The sequence below is a fragment of the Penicillium taxi genome, assembly GCF_028828555.1.
Source record: "Penicillium taxi strain IBT 34144 chromosome Unknown utg000003l_segment0_segment0, whole genome shotgun sequence".
Lineage (NCBI taxonomy): Eukaryota > Fungi > Ascomycota > Eurotiomycetes > Eurotiales > Aspergillaceae > Penicillium > Penicillium taxi.
Genome location: NW_026643205.1, coordinates 381,899 through 399,125, shown reverse-complemented (window position 1 = coordinate 399,125; position 17,227 = coordinate 381,899). Strand labels below are relative to the sequence as shown.

Below are 17,227 nucleotides of genomic sequence, written 5' to 3'. Positions count from 1 at the left end.
CATCTTCAGCTCTGGCTTCCATTCCCGTAGCGCATGGATGATAGCGAGTAATTCCTTATCGTGTATCATATAATTGGTCTCTGCAGGTGAGAACTTACGCGAGAGATAGGCGCATGGTCTTAGTGTCCCATCTTCTTGTCTTTGTGATAAGACTGCTCCTGTCGCCCATCCAGATGCGTCTGTTTCCACTATTGTTTCGGTGTCTTCTCGGAAATGAGCCAATATTGGTGCAGAGATAAAGAGGTCCTTTAGGGTCTCGAATGATTCTTGTTTCTCCTTGTCCCATTTAAATATCGTATCTTTCTTTGTCAACTGCACCAATGGTGCAGAGACATCTGCGAATCGTGGTATAAACGTCCGGTAGAAGTTAGCGAATCCAACAAAACCACGTACTTCTCGGATATTAGTAGGTGCTTCCCATAGCTTAATGGCTTCAACTTTCTTCGGGTCTACACATAGACCTTCTCCAGCTCGTATGATGAACCCTAGGTATTTCACAGAGCTCTGTTCAAATTCAGATTTCTCGATATCGCATTGAAGTCCAGCATCTCTTAGCTTCTGGAGCACCTCGCGTACTTTTCGTCTATGATCCGTGATCGATCCGTCGGAGTAAATAATGATATCGTCCACATATGCTGACACAAACTCGTCGAGAAATTCGCGTAGAACTTCATTGATATACCGTTGGAAGGTTGCGGGAGCGCCAGTCAGGCCAAAAGGTGTAACTAGCCACTCATAGAGCCCGTATCGTGTTCGAAACGCTGTCTTCCATTCTTCGCCTTCCTGCATTCTGATCTTATGGAAAGCCGCTATGATATCGAGTTTGGTAAACCAGCGAGCCTTCGACATGTTTCGTAGTGTTTCTTGAATCAGAGGTAGGGGGTAACGGTCCTTGATGGTTATGGAGTTTAACCCTCTATAATCGACACAGAATCGGATGCCTCCACCAGGTTTTCGTACTAATAACACCGGTGAAGCTGCTGGCGATTTGCTGACTCGTATGAATCCTTTTCCCAGTAGATCGGTAAGAGTTTTTCGTAGAACTAATAGCTCTTCTCTATTCATTCCATATAATGGCCCATGAGGTGGTGTCGATTCGTTACCATTTCCATCGCGTGTCAAGGGTATCTTATGATCGATCCCTGGGCGATGGCTCGGAAGCTTGTCTGCTTTCTCCTGGCTAAAAACATCTAACCAAGGGAGATATTGTGGGGGAAGTTTAGCTCTCGGATCGGTGAATTTCTTAGGTTGCAGCGCCTTGTCGATATCGTCCATAGTCACTTTGGCTATTCGGAGGTGGTCCGGCGACGAAACGCTATCGAATAGTTCTTTGATTTCTCCCGCAGATGATTGCTGTACTTTCAATCTCTTTACTTTTATTGGACCGATTGACGGGTCGATACGGTTCCAACAACGAATGCGCTCTCCATTTCTCGAATGGATATCTAAATACCCTCGTTTCGCAGCGTAAACTCCGTCGACATCTTTTAACCAAGGCGTCCCAAGTATCATTTCGTCTGACTGTCTTGGAATGATGTAGGCAAAGACTTTCTGCTGTTGTAGTCCATTAACATCAAGATCGAAGTATGTGGCCTGAGTGATCCGTCCTTGATTCTTGATGACTCCGTTCAGGATTCGCGGTGGAATCGGGATACGCGGAAGGTTAAGAGATTGCGCTAGGTGTCCGCTGATAGATGCATAGCTATCGCTTCCGTTGTCTACTAAAGTCTTCGCGAATTGAATTCCATTAACTCTAGCATCGACATAGAATGACGCCTCTTTCTTTAGCAGCTTCTCAACCCCCTTCTGCTCCTGCTCGCGGTTTAGTGCAGGAGCTAATCTTTTCCCGAATCATTCTCCGCTTCATCTTCTTCGATCGCTGGCGAATACTCCCTTCTTCGGGGGTGGCTCGATCTTGGTTCTTCGACTACTGCATTCCGTACCACTACTTGGTTCGGATTCCGTGCGGGCAGTAAAGGGCATATACTTTGCCAACAGTTATCTCGACCACATCGTAGACATCTCTTTTCTGTACGGCGACGTTGGAGTTCTTCTTTCTCGACCCATTTTGCACGTTTTCCCACGAGATGTTGATCCTCTTTACGAACCTGTCCCTTTTCGTTCACGAATCGGGACGAATTCGTCTGTGTGGTGTTCGTGTTTACTGTTGGAGTCCAGTCCATCCTATCCTCTGTGGCTATGGTTGATTGATCTCTTTGGATTCGCTGGCGAGTGGATAACTGGCGTCTGCCTAATGCGATATTCAGTGTCTCGCTATCAGTGTCGATTTCGTGGAGCCGTGTGATAAGACCTATAAAATCATAGGGAACACCACGATTCATAAGCGAATTCGTCATATCTTCGTTAAGAGCGTTTAGTAAGAGTTGTCGTTTTGCTTCGTCGTGCCATTCGGTTGCACCAGCATCTGCGAGCTCTCTTTCTAACTGGGGAAGGAATCGTGAAAAAGGCTGGTCGGGCTTCTGTTTAAGCTGATGTAGACGCCGAGCTGCTCGTGATCGAGCGTTAGGGTCTCCATACATCCTCTCAAGATATTCCAGAAGCATATACGGGTTGCCTTCGCTTCGTTGTGTCTTCACAAACGTTCCGGTGTTCTTGGCGGCCATTTTCTCTAGGCGGGAAAATGTATAGAGGAATTGCTCTTGTGGGGTACCGATGGCAGCTCCGTCTACTAGCAATTTGTTCTCTATCGAGATTCTCCAGGTTGGCCAATCAGAGATGTTTCCTGCATACATCGCGGGGTCGGGGAGACGAGGGCGAGGTCGTCGACTCTGGTTATTATCGCTGGTTGATTCGATTGGTATCCCTTGTGGTTCCGTGGGTGGTTCGGGAGCGGCCCGCTCCTGGGACCGAACCACTAATTCTTCGAGTCTTCTAATTCTCTCATCGGTACTAATACTTGTCTGACTGATGTGCTGCATCAACGTCCTGGCCCACTCGGGTGGGCTCGACGGTTCGCTTGCAGCCATGATGATGAAGATATTCGTTTTCTTCTCGTGTTTGAATCGGATGCTTTCCGTCTTCAATTCGTTTGTAGGATGCTCAACTAGATACTTTCTAAGAGCTTTTCGTATTCGTTGGTATGCTCGATCGGATTCTTTCCGAGAGCGATTCGTTCGTCTGTCGTATGTGGCTCGATCAGATACTTTCTGAGAGCGCTTTTCTTATCGTCGGTCGTGGGTTTTACTCTCGTTAGAGGAAGGATTTTGTATGTGAAGGGCTAAAGCTAATCTTAAATTCAGAACTAGCTAGGCACATGCTGTTTACAAAATCCTTGAAGAACGTGAACAATTCGGGGTGGAATCGTGAGGTATGCGGTTGGTGGGTCACGTGGTACAACCACGTGATAGTTCACCAGGATTCAACCTGTTACACAGAGAAAGGCAAAATTCAAGTCCAAAATATTTCTGCAACATACTATGGTGCAGAACTGGCTATAGATATAGCAAAATCGGGAAATCTTGCTCTACGGAACCGTATATTCATAATCGAAGCTAGCCAGAAGGTAGTAATTAATAGAAGAACAGGAATATGATTTTAAAACCTATATATGATATTCAAACATTAGTATAGCCTGATCTAGATATTTATGTTTATTAATAGTGGTAAGTCTTCTATCATCCTCCTTCTTCTACGCCTCTTAGATCCACTTTCTATATATAAGGGCGACTTGATCATCGATGATGCCTCCCTCCTGAGAATGGATCGCTCTACTTTGCGCGAGCGTATAATCATAGTACCCCAGGATCCGACATTTTTTACTGATGGCACTTCATTCAAAAAGAACCTCAATTCATTCAACAAAATCGGGGAAGATGAGTGCCAGCATGTGCTCAAGATGACAGAACTTTAGGCATCTATGTCTAGTTATAGAGGTATTGACGCCGGACTGACTGCCGACATATTAAGCTAAGGCCAGAAACAGCTATTTAGTTTTGCCAGAGCGGTTATGCGTCGGCGAATTCGTTCTCGTCTACTGAATGCTGAGTTTAGGGAAAATTACTTGGAGTTAAGATCTTCTTTAGTACAGCCGCAACGTGGTGGTGGTGTCCTAATCCTTGACGAGGTCAATAGTAGCACAGACCGGGAGACGCAGAAAACCATTCAGAAGATTATATCGCAGGAATTCGAAGGTTACACTGTAATTATGGTTAGTCATCTGCTTGATGTGATCAAAGACTTTGATCAGGTTATGGTTATGGAAGAAGGTGTACTTGTGGAAAAGGACTCGCCATTGGAATTGATAAATCATGTAGGATCGTAGTTCAAAGGTCTATGGACGGCCGAGCAGGGCAAGCAGAGTTGTGACAGTGAAATTATAGCCCCTGGCAAAGATAGCCTCTGCTAGGTTGCGTTTTTGAATTGGCATTGGAGATTCAGCCTGAAGTCTTACCAAGGCGCTAAAAGAGAAGGCTGAAAATCAAATTACATAGATGGAATTTATTGATAAAAGTGAATTTGCAAAAAAGGGAGAGAAGGATACTAAATTTTCCGAATGCTACGGTAGTCTGCTAGGATTGTGGTAGAAGTGTGTAGATTCTACGTTCGAAACGCGGATCTCGAATCCAATGTTGAATGATTCAAGTTCAGACGCGTCACTCCGATGAATCATCTGGGACATTGCCCTCCGAGCCCTTTATGAGAAAGGACTGAGTGCTCAATAGATGGCACTGATCGATCTCTGAGTAAGCAGCAGCCAATCACGCTCACTGAGTAGTCACTGAGCGTTCATTCGGCCTCAGTGCTCTGTCACGTGATGAGGCTGAGCCCGGACTGAAATTTACTGAGCTTGATTCTGAGCGTCCTCATTAAAGCGGCGGTAGCTGTTTTAGGAAAGCCCCACCGTGGAAAGGAAATCTGCTACAGATGCCTAGGTAGAGACTCATGATATTATGAGAAGAGTGGGATAGGTATCCCTGAAGGTAAGTTTCTCTATGTGCCATCTTTATTAAACACTGTTACACCAGATATGGGCCCGGGTAATGTTTAGACCCAGTACTAGTTAATTTGCCTTAGGTTATACATGGCATGACCATGTTTAATATTGATATCAATAAAAGAGACTGAAGCAAAAGGCTCAAATATAGGCACAACGCTCCTGGTCTTACAATGCAGATGAAATATGGTATGGTAAGCTCAAAAATATTGCCAAAAAGGAAAGGCCGGAAGAAATGCTAAAAGAAATACAGAGAAGACGAGAAAGGCACTGCTGCATATGTGCGCTCCCAGATCAATAATAATAACCGCGCCACCAGACTGCCATAGACGCCGAAACCACCAAATCAAGCATCTTAATGCCCTCCTCTTGCACTAAAAGCTTTCCTATAGAAATTGTTAGTGAGATTCATTCTCTGGAGGAGCCTGAGATGCGGCAAAGTCCTATGTCAAGTGCTTGTCATATCTTGCAGCTCGAGTTTCGTTTGATCTCACCTAGCTTAGCTGAAGAGCCTCGGTATCCTCCTCCTGCTAGTTCCCTCGCAAGTGACATGTCCATCCTGTCCTCATCCGAATCAGGTCCACCACTGCTAGTACTGGTACTGCGACGGTGACCGGGCAGTTGGTTCTGGCGTGCGAAGCGACTTGCCCGCAGGGATGTTTTGCGGAGGATAGCTGATGGGTCGAAGTGACGATGAGTTTCAGATGAGGTGAAAGGAGTACCAGGCCCTGTGTGGGAACGGGGTCGGGAGTAGGTATTTGGGTTAAGCATTTGGGACAGGGATGTACGTTTTGAGCTTGGGTTTTGGTCTTGAGTGGGGCCGTCGTGTGTAAAGGTGGGATTTGTATGGGAGAGATTGGTTCGTGCGGCGTGGTAGTGGAGGTTAGCTGCCTGCAAAGGGAGGTTGAATCGGATTTCCGCTACTGTCACTGCGGGATTTGGTTCGCTCTCTGCGTTAACCGGGCTGTGTCTGGGTATCATGTGTTTGCACTTTAGACTGCGGCCGTTGACGCCGCTAGAGAAAGTGCAGATGCCATTCCACGGGGATTTAAAGACGTAGTAGCCGCTTTTCAGCTTGGAGCCATCGTGCGAGTAGCCGTTGCCATAGTCTATAGGCATTCCTAATTCGTCGAGAGGTTTCGAGACACAGAGTTGCCTGTGGAATTTCCGTGGGCCGGTTGCTGCTTGTTCGGTTGGTCTTTCAGGTGCTACTGAAGGTGTTACAAAAGGCCCAGAAGTGCGAATCATCCCCGCAGGAAGATTGGCTGCTAAGCTTGCCAGTGAGATGGTCTCATTTGACCCGGCAAATCTGTTGTATCCCGGCGTAGAAATATCAATATCAATAGAATTGCGGTCTGCGCTCGGGGTGGATATCGTTGCGACGTTCCATTGCGTACCAGACGCGGGGTCGCGTCGAATGAGCGTGATATGGAAGCCTGCATTGTTGTTCTGCGCAGTTTTTGGTCTTTGAGACGATCTTGGAGGTGAGTTCGTACGGCTCTGCGGCATACGAGGAGGTAATCGAGGCGGTGGTGGCCTGTTAGAATCGAGACTGTGACGGCCAGCTGACATAGTATCGAACCTCTCCTTCCACCTGCTAGTCTTTATTGGTTGATCCTCAGATGGTTGATGCCATGGCTCCTCGCTGGGGGGAAGAGCAGGCAGCGGGTGCTGTTGGTTATCTGCACTCCTGGTTCTTGAGTGATTCCTAAAATTTTTGGCTTGTTCGAGGCTCTGTGGCTTCGCTACCGGTGTCCCAGAAAAGGACATATTCTCAGCAGAAACCTGAGGCATAGCAGGTAGAGGGACAGGTCGTCGCGATAATGACCTAGCAAGTGCTGGATTTAAAGGAGCTTGAGATGCGATAGGGTTCTGAGTCAAGCCGGTTGCATCATCCTGCGCCGACTCCATTCCCCCAACAGGCTTCCGGCGGACGCGATTCATTCGCGAGAACTCAAGATCATCCTCGCCAGCTTCCCTCCGTTGCTGCGCCTCTGCCTCGCGCTCTTGCTGGAGTTTTTCTACCAGCGCCTCATCCTCGGGCGTCGCAACATGTAGATAGTAAAGTGAGGCATTGATAGCTTCAGCCGAGATACTCGACTTGGTAGCTGGTTTGACGGGTGAAAGGAATATATCTGTAGTCATAGCGCGAGTTAGCCCATCTTATCTTAGTACCTCTTAAGCGCGATAAGCCGGGGTGAGATTCCTGAAGTTCCCTTAAGTGCGGGGGATCTCATCAAGCGTACCTTGACTTCCTGGCACGCGCACGATATATAACACCAACGGGTCGAGCTTCTCGTGTGTGGGATTGCGTGGGTAGGCGGGAGGATTGGATGCGATGGCAGTGATCGACGAAAGTGATCGAGCCTCGACTGGGCCTTGAGGCACTTCAACCTTAGACATGACAAACTGGCAACGCCTGCGATGCGCCAGCCGAAAGAGTCAGACAATGTTGAGGGAAAAGAGTGATAGATTTTGCAAGACGGGGTAAGGTGAGGGACAATGTAAACAGCGGGTCCAGTCGGCAGTGGGCCATATGCCTTATTTAATTCTAATGGCTGCGGCCTGAAGAGTACGTATTCTACCTAGAGAGGCCTAGCAACAAATATTTTTAGTCGTTTCGCCATTCAGAGCACTTAAACTAATCGATGCCATAATTCTATAATTCTTATTATCTCCTTAATAAAGAGATGGAAAAAAGAAATGGTCTAGACGTGACAACAATCCCTGCCGGTTTCTCCGTGCCGGGACCGGGGTAATACTGCTATTTGGGGTAATCTACAATATATTGGGTACGAATCTCCATATATTCAGCAGGTTGTACCGATAGCTACAAGGTTATTGACATAAGAAAGGATCCAAAAGAGGGAATATATCCGGATGGGGGAAAAATCATAACTCCAATGTTCAGAACGCCACAAGACCCAACTCCCCATTTCCCGCAATGTCCATGTCGAACTTCCATATAGAATTATTAGACAACGGTTTCTGACCGTTCTCCCACTGCGATCACAGGGACACTGAGACCACGATCGGGACTTTGTAATACCAGTTGTTCGTGACGCCGCGCCCGTAAGAAATCGCTAACGGCGCGGATGAGAATGAACCAACCAACTATCATCAGAACATATGAAATCCATTCACTGGTGCTGATCGCTGTTATGCCGCCGTCACTTCCAGTGCTGTCGTTGACATGGTTGGGATCGAAATTATGACTGTTAGGGTCAGGTGGTGGGGCATATGAATCAGAACTTCCATCAGAGTCTGAGGTGTCACTACTGCTACCCTTCATGTAAAAACCGTATTGAACGAGAGTGAGGCCAAGACCCGCTCGGCTGCCATTCTTTGCGGCATGAGTAGTGTGCAAGAGATAAGTGAGTAGGAATCCAACAAGCTGGAAGGACATGGAGATCATCGCATTCCAGATGAAGGAGAAGATCGATCCAACGGGTAATCCATCCACGTAGACTTCGTCGGAGGACATCCCCGGTGCAACAATAGTTGTCTCCCAGTACGGAGGTGTGGCGTCGGCTGCAGCTTCTTCGTATGACTGTAAAGAAAATCAGTAAATGAATACCTTGAAATTTGATGTGGCGACATACAGGAGGCAGATCCTCGTTCTTTTCGCCCCGTTCTGGCTTGGCAGCCAAGTTAGCAAAGACTCCATCATTCGATGGAACTATAGCCCGACTCCCTGAAGATGTCGAGGTAAAGCTCGGGAGAATTGTTGGTCGTCGAGTGAGCCCCGAAATATGAGACTGGTCTTGCATGCCTATCGTGGACTCTGACGATGAGGATGACATTGGTCCGTTATCTAGAGGTGACCGGACATCTGGGTTCCCCCGCATCAGGCGCTGTCTATCATCTGGCTCATCATCCTCGTCCGATTCATCCTCATCTCCAAAGGCATCGGCTAAGGTTTGGTCGTCGTCGTCGTTTGAAAGTGGGTCACTATGCAATAGTTGCCGTGACGATGGCGATGATGTTGAGGAATGAAATGAGGGTGATGGTGAGGTCGAGTGGGGGTCAGATCGAGTAGGATGCAACTGATAGGACTGTGAATCATCTTCATCGCGGGCGTTCACCTAGATGGCGTCAGTCCTGATAAGGGTCTAAATCCGGGGTTTGGAGGCGATCCAACTCGGGGCTGAGAGGGGGAGGAGACGACGAACCCGTTGATAACGCTGCGAGCTCATGGCGAGCTAAGCGGTCGCAGTAATTAGAGACCAATACAACGAGAAAACAATTGTAGGAATTAGGGTGGAGAGATAAGGGGAGGAGAAGAGATGGAAGCGCCGGGAATAGAAGGCAACGTTGCTGCCTAAGGCCAAGAATCTTACAAATGCCATTATTATCTCCGAATTCATTTTCTATCCTGACCAAGACCAAAGGCGTCATTTTATTCGTCACAAAATATCCACCATCATGGCCAAACCACCGGTATGTTCACGATTACTGCAAATTTATCAATCAATTGCAATCTAATTTTCAACTAGCGTACCCTTCAAACTCGTCTCACATACCTACTCAAACACTGGCCCGCTGATGCTGTCCGGCCACCCTCCGTCTCAGTGCAATCCTACCTACAAGCAGCCCTAGGCCAGAAACCCGAGACTGATCCCAAGAAGAAGTCCGAAACACCGACACACACACCGCGAATCTCCGAGTCTTCGGCAAATTCGCTGCAATATCTACTAGAAGACCGCTTTGCGCGTCGCTATCCATTGACCTCGAAGATCCGTCATCCGGCCAGTGATCCAGATCACTATGATAACGTGGTGCGAGAATTTGCAGAGGCGCCCAACCGTGACTGGATGGGCCGCATATGGAAGCGAATAGGTGGAATCCTGCGCTTGCAGTGATTGTGGTTACTTTGATCTTGTATATTAAGATTGGGATTTATCCCTAGGTGTTTTGTTTTATTGGAACTCTCTGGTACTTCAGGGGATCTGCATGGCGTGTACTGATATATCCCGAGTTGAAATATATTCCCCTACCTACTCCAAGCCCATGTTCCAAGGCGTGATATGATAAGTCAGTAATGATCCATGATTACTGTGGATCCAATTGTGAGATGGGAAATGGTCTAGACTTCCGAATTCAAGATCTAAATCTGAGGTTATGTAGGTAGACCTACGTACCGTTTTTTCCATGCCAGCTCTTAGCATTCCCCTTCAGTATTAGTGCTCACCCCTTCGCTGCTTTTGCTCCTGAGTAGAACTGTCGATCAACTACGTTGAAAGGACAGGGTTCACACGTTGCACTATATACACTGGAAAAGGGTATGGTTCGTCCTAGATTCTTAATATATACGTTGTGCAAAGTGGTGTGAAGTGTGTTCGATTCATGTAGCTACTTGAGTTCCTGATATAGTCGCTTCCCCGTGATTCGGGGGTCTGTTTGTTCCGTTCCGGGTTTGTGGTATTGCATGATTGCAATATCCATGTTCCGATAATGAGTGAAACATGCTGATTGAAAGATGTATCGCTACTGTATCTCAGTAAAAACAAAAGAACCACCAGGCTAAAAAAAACAAGGAATCATTTAGAACCCCCCCCTCTTCCTCCTCCCCAAGGTGACTCATACTGTCAGTTACAGCCTCCATGAGGCTGGAGTTGTCGTAACCCCGCTCCCCTAGATCCCTAATATCAGCGGCCAAGATCATACCGGCTTGGGTATCCCGACCAGGATCCTTTGGTAGCTCAAAGGTTTGGTTTGAAATGAGGTGGCTTGGAATCTCCGAGCCAGAGACACAGCGAGCGAGTGATTGCAGAGTTGACCTTTGTAAATATGCGCCACCTGAGGGCCAAAACTTTTTAGCCTCTACATGGTGGCCGACGACGCTATTCTGGCGCTTTGCCCATAGATATGAGACAATAAATCGAAAATATAGATACCGACGACGGGGGCGATTGTCGTTGAGGAATTTGAGCTCCCTTTCGTCGAGGTCTTTGACACGGATGTGTCTTTTGATATTCTCTGGTTCAGAAACATATGTATAAACGATATTGTTCAATTTCTTCACGGATTGATCAAGTACAACACATTTCCAAGTCGTTGGAGTGGTCATTTTTCCAGGAATAGGGATTACTGCAATATCACCGCTATCTAGAAGGCCCTCAACAACGTGGTGCAATGAAAGTGAATTTTGCGGAAGAGTAGTCACGGCATCTTGATCTCCGAATAGATGGGCCAATTCTTCCCGGGACATACTCTTCGGAACAATGTGGGCCGCTTTGACCAGTGGAGGTGATAGGTACATCCCAAGAATATGGCACCAAGAGATATCATTTTCGATGCCGTAGTAGCGCTTAACCTCATCTTTGAACTGGGCTGCATTAAAGTGTTGGGCTTTTTGCTTACCAGACGCTTTCATGACGCGTGGGAGAATTGTGTCTCTATACGCTCTTTCGAGCAGGTCTTCGTTAGGTGGCCCTACCACGCGCGGGCGTTTCTCTAACGCGAGCGTATCAGTGAAGTCTTCTTCGAGAATATTTCGTTGACGCTTTAACACAAAAAGGGTTGAACTAGTTGATCGCAACTTGCTAATAAGAGGATTCAAATGAGTGCGGTATTCTTGGTCATCAATGGCATTAGCGAGGTTCGCTTCATCTAGGCCTTCTTTAATGCTGCAAATGTAAAGCGATTGGTTCTCTAGTTGGAGAATCTTTTCCGACAGAAAATCCGATACCGTTGACTCAATACACGTTTGAGATATTTCTGAAAGCCTTGACGCCGAACTAACTGACCGCGCCTGGTACGTATTAAGCTCGTCTTGTCGTGTTCTTGTCATCAGCGAGGATACCCTCGCTGGAACCTGGAAAAGTGGATTCGGTAACATGATGTTATCACCTTTAGAAAAAAGGGAGGATTCACAGCAAACTTAGTGAGCAGAACTGTCAAAGATAGGATTACCCTTCTTACTATATTTGGTTTAGTCTGTTTTCGTGTATAAGTCATCAGTTTCTTCAAAACATAGCGTAATTCCCGGGCAGCACCCCACAAACAATTTCAATTTCATATTTAAACACAAAAACGTAATAAAATTGACTAAATAACACGGTTCTGATACTGGTTGATTCTATGCCCTTTCTTATTAGACCTAGAAGTGACAGGTCGATTAGAAGGCAGTCCTAGACCTGATAGACATTCAATCTGAATATTCAGCCTATTAAGCACTTCTGGTCCAAAGGCAATAAACCAGTAGCCTAAAAGCTGTTTAGTATAGTATCTGCCTTAAAAGCTTTTTGACGTGCCCCAAGATCTCAATAAAATATGTTTTGTCCAGTTATATCCATGCCGTATTAGCTCTGCCACAGAACCACCATAATATTTTTTCAGTGGCCCTAAACAGCCCATATCTAAAGATTGTAGAAGATGTGATGCATGCGCAGGCATACATAAAGCAATAATGTCATGTTTCCCACATAGCTCGTCAAACATAGGCGTTAAGAGGAGTGGCAATCAAGGATCAGGAGACAATATTTACCCCGTCTATTCTGAATATTAGGGATAAAATGCATCTTAAGCCAATCAATATCAATCGGATAACTTATCTAGCTATGAGAGCTCTTATTTAAGCTCCAAGAAGGCTCTTTTTCCTTAAACTAACACTCTTTAAACACCTTTCCTTTAAAGATCAGATAAGGTAGAAGAGCTTCTCTAGCCGATCTTGTAGTCTCTATTAGCGTCACCTACTCGCGATTTCCAGGTTGTAAAACTGCTCTCCGGCCATGATATTCAGCAGAGGTAATAACACTTTCAGTCTGATTTATCCCTATCGCGAAGCCTGACTCGTCAAAGCTGAAAATATCAGCCGAATCGATACCATATTTAGTGATAGTATTTTCAACCAGCTTAAACCAGGGAACAATAATCCTAGGATCCTCTGATAAAGCTCTCTTATAGTCGTATCGTCGTGATCGATGGACTATTAGACTCGGGTGACGTTTAATAAAGCCAGTTACCCAGTTTTTACCAACTGAAATAGAGGTATTGGTAGTGGTTGAATTTCGCGACCGGAGTAATTTAAAGATTGGCCATATTTCGACATTTAGAACAGGTGAGAGCTCCTCCTCTAGAATCCATAGAAAGTAACCAATTTACCATTGATTCCTCTTCAATTTTAGAGAATAAGTGGCGAGACGGTCGTTTATCAACCATATTTTCAACACCCTTCATTCGGTCCCGTAAAGTTGATCGTGGGACATCAAATGCTTTAGAAGCGGACAGAACAGAGGTAAATTGAGCATTCTTAAGAGCTTGAATAGCTAATAAGACCCTTCCCTCCTGCTCTATAAAGTTTTTTTTTCAGTGCCAATTGGAGGCTTGGTGTGTGTTTGAAAACAGTGGGTTGAAAATAGAGTAAATATCTAGATTGGGTGGAGGAGCAACCTGGAAATACGTTATGATCATGACCAGCTCAGTGAGCCTGACCCTGAGCGCCCTCATAAAAGCGGCGGCACCTGAAATAGGAAATCCCCACCTGGAATGGAAAAAACGGTACGTAAAGCTACCTAGGTAATAGCATTATAAAAGCCATGAGAAACAACCTTGATAGGCATCAGATTCCAACCTTGGAATTTTGTCTAGTATGGTAAAGTATTTAATGCTCAACCCTCGGAAATCAAATTGATAGCTCTAGCTACCGACTAAATAGTCCATGGGTTTCTGGCGATACCTATCCAATATTTTCATGACGGCAGTTGGTTCAAATAACAATTCGTTTTCTCTTGATCGTTTAAAAGCTGATCAGCCTTTTCTTTCGAAGTAGCCACAGTCCAGCTTCTTCACATCGGCCATGATGAGTAGCCTAATTATCTTATATCTTACCTCTAATTGTATCCATCCCATGATTCTCTTGCCCTGGTTGATTCAACTCTACATTCATCTCATGTTCATATGCTTCAATCGTATCCTCAAGCGCTGTAGCCTCATCATATTCATGCTTAAATGCCTCTCTTCTCTTGCAATTGACAGTCTTTTTCCCATCACTAGTACCCTGCTCAATAGATCGTATAATCATTGAATCTTGGTTTGGTGAAACGGGATCGGGGAAGTAATAGATAGGAATGGCTATTTGGCCATACTGGTTTCACGTATCAGTCAAAACGAGCGAGTACAAGCGCTGATATTGTGAGCAGGAAATACGTGATGAATGGAGATATGGGTGATACCTGAGCTATTAATGGTAACACGTGATGCTGTTGTCATCCTTAGACTATAGAGGGCAATAGTAGCCAATGAAGAGATTAGCCTAATTTACGACGTACATAGCGTCACTACTGCACCTAGCGTAAAACAAAAGTCCCGTACCTCTTTTAGCTCCCTATCAACAGCCACTGAGAACCAACAAGGGACTGAAAACCCCTCTTTTTGTGAAATTCATATGCAAACACAGCCCCAGGTCGCCGTCTATACTGCCTGAGGCCTGGTGCTTGGCATATTTATTGGCGAACGTCTTTAGAATCTTTCACTTTAGCGCGGTACGATTTCTATTCTGAGCGCTGCGCCACGCTGCTGTGGCAGAATAGCGTCTCATGTCTACTGGGATACTTCCAAGGCTCTAGGCTATGTATAACTCGAAGTAATAGACGATTTGCTATAAAGAAGCTTTAAGAGAACCTTGGAGACATAAACGCAACAGAATATATTCATCGTTTGTCTCTGTATTCCCCAATAAATCACAATGACTTCCCGAGATTCCTATATGGCAAGTTCACCCTTAGCTCCTCTATCCGAGATCATCAAGCTCGAACCAGAGCAAGAGCCATGGTGTGCTGGTTATTCCCCTTCACAGGGTCGTCGCTGTCATGCCCGCACAAATGCGCACGGCCGCAGATCAGCTACCATACTTCTCAACGAGGGTACCAAAGACCTTCGAGCTGGTCGCAACATCGATGCACTGCTAGAGAATATAGCTCCTCATGTCCTATGTACGAGGTTCCACCAAGGCCAAGCCTTGGATCTCACACGTCGTTGGAAAAGCCAAGTCCGTCAATATCTCGATTCGCGAGTTGCTTCCACGATATCTCCAAGACCGGTGAATGTCCTATCCCGAATCGTCTATTCAGAGGCCGCAGAAGCGAATACGGAGAGGATCGCACTTATCGAACAAAGACTTTTTGAGGCCATAGAAAAGGTTAGGCGCCTTGAGGCCGTTCAGCGGGGCCTATCAATCCCTGCGAACCTTTCTAGTCCCTCTGAGGGTGGAAACACAAACGTAGTTGTCAGTCCTAGCAGCACAGCACCTGCATCAAGCAGACATACTCCGCCATTAAATCACGTTTATAATGCAGCGAGGAGGGAACCCACGCAACCTGTCAGTCAGCCAGCAATTACGATACCTCGACCAGCACAGCTCCAAGTCAGCCCGGAAACAGTGGCCGTTTCTGCATTGAGTCCAAGATCGGCCACCCCACCATTAGTGATTCACACCTTCAGCAGCACCGACCAGGAGAACAGCCAGAGAGAAACATCAGAACCCAATCGCCGCCAGGTCGAAGGAGAGTGTGGGATTTGTTTGTGCGATTTGCATATTCCACAACAAGATGTGGACTGCGAGGAAGAAGAGCAAGGCGAGCACGCTGACGGTGATGAGTACAATGACGACAACGAAGACCCCAGCGACGATGATGATGACGATGATAGCGATAGATACGATGAGCAAACAGAGACCGAGGATGAGCATGAACATCAAAATGAAGAATTGGTTTGGTGCAAGGCACGCTGTGGAGTCAACTTCCACAAACGATGCATCGACCAATGGCTGGAATCAGATCATGCTCCCACATGCCCAATGTGTAGGAGTAAGTGGAAGCACTGAATGAAAGTGAAATTTGTTAGTTTATTACATTGCACTTCTGAATATTGAGTTCATGATTTTAACAATAGCACACAAAGAAATGAATATTGTTCTGTCTAATCATGAGTAAACATGCTGTGTTTGTCTTCCACATACTGATAAATGCCACCTATCATGAAAACAGGTATTGAGTGGCAGACTTAGCATACGTGAAAGTTCAGGATTTATTTAGTTTCATGGTTAGAGAGAGTACCCCGTGAGGACCCCCCGTGATGACAAACTCGTGACTTTAGGACATATTTTACTTATTAGATAGAAGATTGATTCTGAGCCTAGAAATATTTACTAGTTCGTCAAACTGATTGCCTACCTTACCAAATTTTATAACTGGATCTAGGTATGTTGGAAATTTTCACGTTTCACCCTCAGTTGTCCCTTTATGGGTAGTTTTATTTATGGCACTAAAGTTATTTATTCTATATTAGCACTCGCGAATAATTCTTTCAGCAGGAGGAACGAAAGACAAACCGTCAGTATGTCTTATCAAAAATACATGCAAGACAGTTGATATCATTATACCTAGCCTAAACTAGACCGCTTGGTCAGAGATAAAGCCACAGATTATCACAGTGAAGTGTATGCTAAATGATGAAAAATGAGTCCGATTTCAATTAGCCTGACTCGGTTTTAGGAGCTCCTTTAGTTGGGAATCCTCTCAATAGCGTTCCAAGGCCTCAGCCTTCCAGGTTTCCCAGTTTGAGGTTCCTTCGCCTAATATCTTGGGTAGCCAAAAAAATAGTCCAACAAATCCATCACATAAACAAGTATCTGATCTCCCTTTTCGTCCGCATTTTTCAAGTAGAACATCCCATCATCGAAAGCACGTTTTGAGATTCTCTACATACCTTGTAAAACTTGGCACCTCATTTGACTTCTTTTTTTCTATAATAACGTAGGACTTTTAGTCACGGTGCCTAGCTCATGAATAAATGAATGTAAGCTGGTAAAACTGATTTCAATCCATCCCAAAGAGACGGAAAGAGAAGAGAGTCTAGAATCATTATGTGGTGGTAATATGCCGAGGGAAAATCTCATCCAATGATTTTTAAAACATCATAAAATAAGGTAAATAATATACTGATGGATTATATCCTTGAATTTGAACTGATCATTCAACTATCGATTTGCGTCACTGACTTAGATGAGCCCTGACCCAGCTATTGCTGATTCAGCCTGCGGATTGCGAAAATTGGAGATTATAGGGTTGGGAAGATGCGGAGTTTGTGAGAAAGCTGAATGTAATATAAGATTCAATTGGCAACTACTACCAGCCTTACGTAGGTAGAAGATACCTAGGTAGGCTTCACCTGATAGTCTATGTGCTTCCAACATTGGTTTCAAGGTTCAATTAATGGATACTTCACCTGGGCAGATTCCAGCTATATCAGATGCAAGAATGAAAGGTGTGC

The 17,227-nt window shown here is 45.6% G+C and overlaps 5 protein-coding genes across 5 annotated transcripts; 2 read left to right on the top strand and 3 right to left on the bottom strand.

Moving 5' to 3' along the window:
• Positions 1 to 5,248: 5,248 nt before the first annotated feature.
• On the bottom strand, positions 5,249 to 7,357 carry N7495_003629 (uncharacterized protein; the record flags this gene model as incomplete). Its single annotated transcript, XM_057206280.1, has 3 exons — positions 5,249 to 5,340; positions 5,449 to 7,089; positions 7,201 to 7,357. 3 exons carry the CDS (start codon positions 7,355 to 7,357, stop codon positions 5,249 to 5,251), a joined length of 1,890 nt encoding a protein of 629 aa, XP_057063960.1.
• A 571-nt stretch (positions 7,358 to 7,928) lies between these two features.
• Positions 7,929 to 9,150, bottom strand: N7495_003628 (metal homeostatis BSD2 family protein; the record flags this gene model as incomplete). The annotated part of the gene is made up of 3 exons (XM_057206279.1): positions 7,929 to 8,504; positions 8,557 to 9,039; positions 9,127 to 9,150. 3 exons carry the CDS (start codon positions 9,148 to 9,150, stop codon positions 7,929 to 7,931), a joined length of 1,083 nt encoding a protein of 360 aa, XP_057063959.1.
• Positions 9,151 to 9,379: 229 nt separating this feature from the next.
• Positions 9,380 to 9,816, top strand: N7495_003627 (ubiquinol-cytochrome c reductase complex assembly factor 2; the record flags this gene model as incomplete). The annotated part of the gene is made up of 2 exons (XM_057206278.1): positions 9,380 to 9,394; positions 9,451 to 9,816. 2 exons carry the CDS (start codon positions 9,380 to 9,382, stop codon positions 9,814 to 9,816), a joined length of 381 nt encoding a protein of 126 aa, XP_057063958.1.
• A 173-nt stretch (positions 9,817 to 9,989) lies between these two features.
• Positions 9,990 to 11,795, bottom strand: N7495_003626 (HNH endonuclease signature motif containing protein; the record flags this gene model as incomplete). Its single annotated transcript, XM_057206277.1, has 2 exons — positions 9,990 to 10,009; positions 10,541 to 11,795. The coding sequence occupies 2 exons, from the start codon at positions 11,793 to 11,795 to the stop codon at positions 9,990 to 9,992; spliced, it is 1,275 nt and encodes a 424-aa protein (XP_057063957.1).
• Positions 11,796 to 14,642: 2,847 nt separating this feature from the next.
• Positions 14,643 to 15,779, top strand: N7495_003625 (uncharacterized protein; the record flags this gene model as incomplete). Its single annotated transcript, XM_057206276.1, has 1 exon — positions 14,643 to 15,779. The coding sequence occupies one exon, from the start codon at positions 14,643 to 14,645 to the stop codon at positions 15,777 to 15,779; it is 1,137 nt and encodes a 378-aa protein (XP_057063956.1).
• Between the last annotated feature and the right edge of the window lie 1,448 nt (positions 15,780 to 17,227).